The sequence below is a fragment of the Cryptosporidium hominis genome (genome assembly GCF_000006425.1).
Source record: "Cryptosporidium hominis TU502 chromosome 3 CHRO013123, whole genome shotgun sequence".
NCBI lineage: Eukaryota > Apicomplexa > Conoidasida > Eucoccidiorida > Cryptosporidiidae > Cryptosporidium > Cryptosporidium hominis.
The window spans coordinates 1-5004 of record NW_666994.1 but is presented as its reverse complement, the minus strand read 5'-3'; the positions used below and the strand labels follow the sequence as shown (position 1 = coordinate 5004).

Here is a 5004-nt window from a genome sequence, read left to right as displayed (position 1 = left end):
AGAAACTTAATGATTAATGGAATAATAGCTTCAATTTTATAGAACTCGATGCATCTTCTAATTATTCTAACTGACTCTGTACTATATATATTTTTGTATTTATTAACGATAAACTCATATACTTGTGTAGCCTTGATTGACTCTATTAAGTATATTTCCTCTACCTGAGATTTTTTCTTGAAATCAATTAATTCATCCAATTGAGCTCCAATTTCAAAAAAAAGTTTTGAATTATTTGTTTTAATTAATTCATTTGAAAGAGCTGAAACCAATATATTTGAATTTGTTGAATATATTAAGTAAGGAAGTATATTGAAGCTATCTTTTTTATCAATTATTACTTTTATTATTTTTTCCCTGCTCATAGAAAATAATGCATAATGCAAATCTACCGGATTCACATATGAAAATAGCAATTCAATTATTACAACATCAAATATACTATTGACTTCATATATGTCAAAGTTCTTATCACGCATAATCGACGAGAGCTTACATCTTTTCTCTAAACTATTTATTTTATTATTTTCAGAAATATCCTTGATCAAATTTATAAAAAATGATAAAATATTATTTATCAATCTTCGATCATTTTCCTTAGAAAAAAAATTCAAGCTTTCAATTAACTTTTTTAAATTTAGAATAGAGTTGATTAGCTCAATTATTGCATTTAATAGTTCAAAAACTTCAATGAAGGGGATGACTGGGCATGTATTAAATATCTTAGAAAGAATTGGGATAATAAATCGTTTATTTGGTAAATTATAAAGCAAATTGTTATTGTAAACGCATTCTTTTTTATCTTTTCCATTTTGTGCATATTTATTAATTAGGTTTGAAATGTATTCAACCGTATTTTTGAGTAAAAATACGGATCTAAAACTAACAAATTCCATACATCAATGATTGATTGATTAATTTTAACTTTATATATATATCCGCTAACATATGTTGCAAAAATTAAATTGCTGAATATTTTTACATCATTTTCGTCAAAAAGCTGCAAATATAAATTTTTTATTGTGTTTGAAAATAGGTTTGAATCGTAGATTCCAAAATCTAAACAAAGTTTTGTGATTAAATATAATATATGGTTTAATTTTTTATCAACACTTTGACATCGAGTATTAGAGCTGAGATATAAAGCGTTTGAATATTCATTCTCTTTACCAACTATACATCTCACCTTTCTTTTTCTATTTTCATCTTTAAGAAATTCAGCATCTTTTGTATCTTCAATTTGGTCAAGGTGTGTCTGGTTTGACTTTAGCGATTTATAGGAATCCCTTCTATTATTAAACTCCCTCCAGAGAGATCTGGCCAATCCAACCTTTTCAGATAAATAAAACTTGCTAAAATCTTGTGGAATGTGCAATTCATTAAAGTAAATCATATAGTAATTGTGAAGCCATATAACTTGCAGATCATCATACTTTGGGTATCTCTTTTGAATGTTTTTGATAGAGGCAATTTGAAATAGAGTTTTTAAAGCATTGCACTTAGTTGAATAGCTATAATTCGATGAGTTTTTAAACGAAATAGATAACAAAAGTATTATTGCATCGTTCAAAGATATTCCTCCGCAAATGAATGAGATCCTATCAATATATGTGCAGTCATAAGCCTTTGAGTTGAGTAATTGTATTTTGTACCAATGATCAAATCCTGTAATTATTCCAGAACTCTCAATATCTTTAAAAATATCTTTTATAGTAGTTGGGAATTTATTTTTTAAAGCTTCATAAGGCGTTTCAAATGGCTTGCTTAAGAGATTCTTAATTATTCTCACTCTGATTTTTCTTATATCAGAAGAATATACGCTTGATATTTCATCAATAAAAAAATTAAAATTTTCTTTCAACGTAAAATTTGAAGAGCTAGGAGATTTTTCTATAGAATTTTTCCGACTAAAACTATAAATTCCTCGTTCTGGTTTAGGATCAATACAAAAAGATTGACAAACTGATTCCTGTAATTTGTTCTTAAATTTCCAGTAAATTCCTTCTGAAATAAGCGGTGTGAGATAGTAGTATAAAGAGCTGATGAAAATACTAATATCATTTGTCTCTTCTATAAGTTTTGAAAAAATGATGTCTAATTTATGTTTTTTTAAAATAAGCTTTGACGAAATTAAGCTCTTTTTTGATTTTAAGTAGTTTTCAATATTTATAATGACTTCATTAAATCTGTTATATAATAAGAATTCCATATTTATGATTGGATACCCTTTCTTTAATTCGACTCTTGCAATTGATCCTGATTTTCTTTCGCACCACTCTATTAATTTAATCTTCGTTTTTGAAAGGGGAAGCTCGTCGACAACAAGTAAAACTATTGCAATGCCAGCTTCTAAATCAATTGAAGCAATTGATTCAATATATCTCAATAAAATTTTGTCACTCTCCACTAGTTTAAAGCAGTATTCCTGAAATTCATTTGATTCCGTTTTTGATAAATTATTTTCTGATAGATATTTATACTTTCTGCATAATACAATATTCCAGACAAATTGAATATCAATTGATATATTCTTTATGCCCAAGTATTCTGACATTTTCTTTATTTTATATATAGTCTCGTCATTTATTTCATATTTTAATGCATTTATCGGATGTTTAATGAGATAATGGAAAGGAATTCTATATTTATGAGATTCCACTTTAAAATTAACTTTTTTATCCAACTCAATATTTCCATTAATACGCTCGGCTTCATTTTTAATGAATAGTTTTTCATCCTTATCTGCAGGGCAAACTCTTTTATAAGTTGATAGTATTTTGAGAACTTCTAGTTTAGAAATTGTGGAAATATTTGTATGGTTTTGATTTTCAAAAAATCCTTTATTTATTTCACTCGAGCTACTACTTGTAGAATATTCATTGTTTGCTTCTGTTCTCAAATAATCATTCATAGAGTTAGGAAGTTCAATAGTATTAATACAATTTTTATTATACCAATTTAATACGAACTTTAGTCTTTCATAATCAAAAGAAGAAATTAATTCAAAAGTGCTTTCAAAAATCTCCTTTCCAAGTTCTGGTGTCACAAATGAAAGAATATTTTGCATTATTAGTTCGAATTTGGGATCAAAGTTGTAAAGTATCATATGTTTCGACCAAAGAAATAGGATATATTCATCGTTAATATTATAATCCTTTGCATACTGTAAACAAAGAATTAAGTCAAAATCACTATTATGAATCAGCTTGCAAATAATACTTTTCTTATATCCGTGATTGTTATTTTGAGGATCTTGTTTCTGAAAAAAGAGTGACTGATCAAATTCAATTTTTAGTTGCCTAAAGCTGTTACACCACTTAGATTGTTTGTGAAGATCTTCCATCTCCTTCCTCATGCTGTAATGGTTGAACAAAATTCCTAAATCCCATCCAATTCTTGCCATCCTCTGTGTCCTATAATAGTTATCAAGAATATTTGATGGGTTTAAAGATTGTACAAAAACATTCCATGAATCTTTTTTTTCCAGGGAAGAAGATAATGCCATACAAAGTTGGCCGTCTATAGGATCTCTACCCTTCAGTACTTTACGGAAAAATTCGGTGTTAATATTCAAGGCTAATTTCACATCAGAAATTAGAAGAGGATGCTTTAAATATATGCTCATTGCTAATGTTAAGCATTCTGATTGATAGAGCTGTTTTGCTAATACATCAACATTTTCTCTTAATTCTTGAATATATTTCCCAACATCAATAGGATAGTTTTCGTTAGTTTGAATTGTCCAAAGTGTTGGATCAGTCCAGAAATTATAAATTAAAAATGGAGATATGTACATTTTTTTAATTGAAATCTGTTTTGAAAGCTCCTTGAAAATTCTTATTTTGGTATAGAGAAAAGCCATTACAATTTGCTTTGCATCAGTAAAGGGATAAAGAGTACAAATCTCTTTATAATATGATTTGTAAGAGTCCAATGGTAAAAAATGTAAATTTTTGAGTGATTTCATGATAATTTTAGAAAAAAGGTGATTATCTAAATGATTTTTAATCAATTTATTATTTGGGTTCTCAATATTATCAATCGAATCTGAAGCATATAAAAGAAAATCGTGTACCCATAAAATATCCGAAGATAGTGCCAGTACAAAACTGATTAATTTAATGGGGCAATAAGGAATACAAGTCGCAACTACTTGAAGCAACTTTGAAAATATAAAAATTAACTCCAGTCCATCAATACGAGATTCTTTGTCAAATTTTGCTGCATAATTTTTTTTTTTATCAACTAAATCAACCGTAAGTAAATTCAAAATAATATTTTGCACTTCATCAACTATTATAATTGCATTTTTTGAAGATGGGGTCTTAAATAATTCTTGTGTTAACCTTCGAAAAATACATAATTTTCCACCATCTCTTAAAGAATTCCGTATATTAGTCCTTCTAATATAGCTTTCATCAACTCCAATCAAACTTCCCAGCCTTAACAATTTTGTAAAGATACCTTTTTTTTTCTCATCCGATATCTTTTTTTCAAAATATGGCTGTGCAAACTCATCGAAAATTTCGCATAGCTTTTTATAACAAGACTCTTTATATAATTGGAAATAACCGTTTCTCCATTCAGAAATAAAACTTTCATCAATTATCTGTTTATTACACAAATCAGCTTCAATCTTTCCAAATGGATTTGATAATGTATTTTTGTTTTGAATTGGTTCTAAATACGTCATTTTGTCTTGAATTTCTTTTCCTATTAAACAATTCTTATCGTGATCCATTTTGTCTATCATTATGTCGCTAGGCCTTATGTATATCCCAAATTCAAATTGAAGCTGTTGAAGCCTAATAAGAGTATTAAAAGATTCATTTGAAGTCCAAAAAGTGTTTTGTCTTAATTTCCATTTGTTTTCTTGGATTGTTTTAAATAGTTCTCTTAAAACGACTACTGCAGAATATGTGGCAATTTCGCATCTTATTTTTAATCTGTTAGACTTATTACAATTTATTGAATAACAATCCAAAAACTGCCAAACAAAGCACA

At 27.6% G+C, this 5004-nt stretch overlaps 1 protein-coding gene across 1 annotated transcript; it reads right to left on the bottom strand.

Moving 5' to 3' along the window:
* Positions 1 to 829: 829 nt before the first annotated feature.
* On the bottom strand, positions 830 to 4753 carry Chro.30335 (hypothetical protein). Its single annotated transcript, XM_660445.1, has 1 exon — positions 830 to 4753. The coding sequence occupies one exon, from the start codon at positions 4751 to 4753 to the stop codon at positions 830 to 832; it is 3924 nt and encodes a 1307-aa protein (XP_665537.1).
* Between the last annotated feature and the right edge of the window lie 251 nt (positions 4754 to 5004).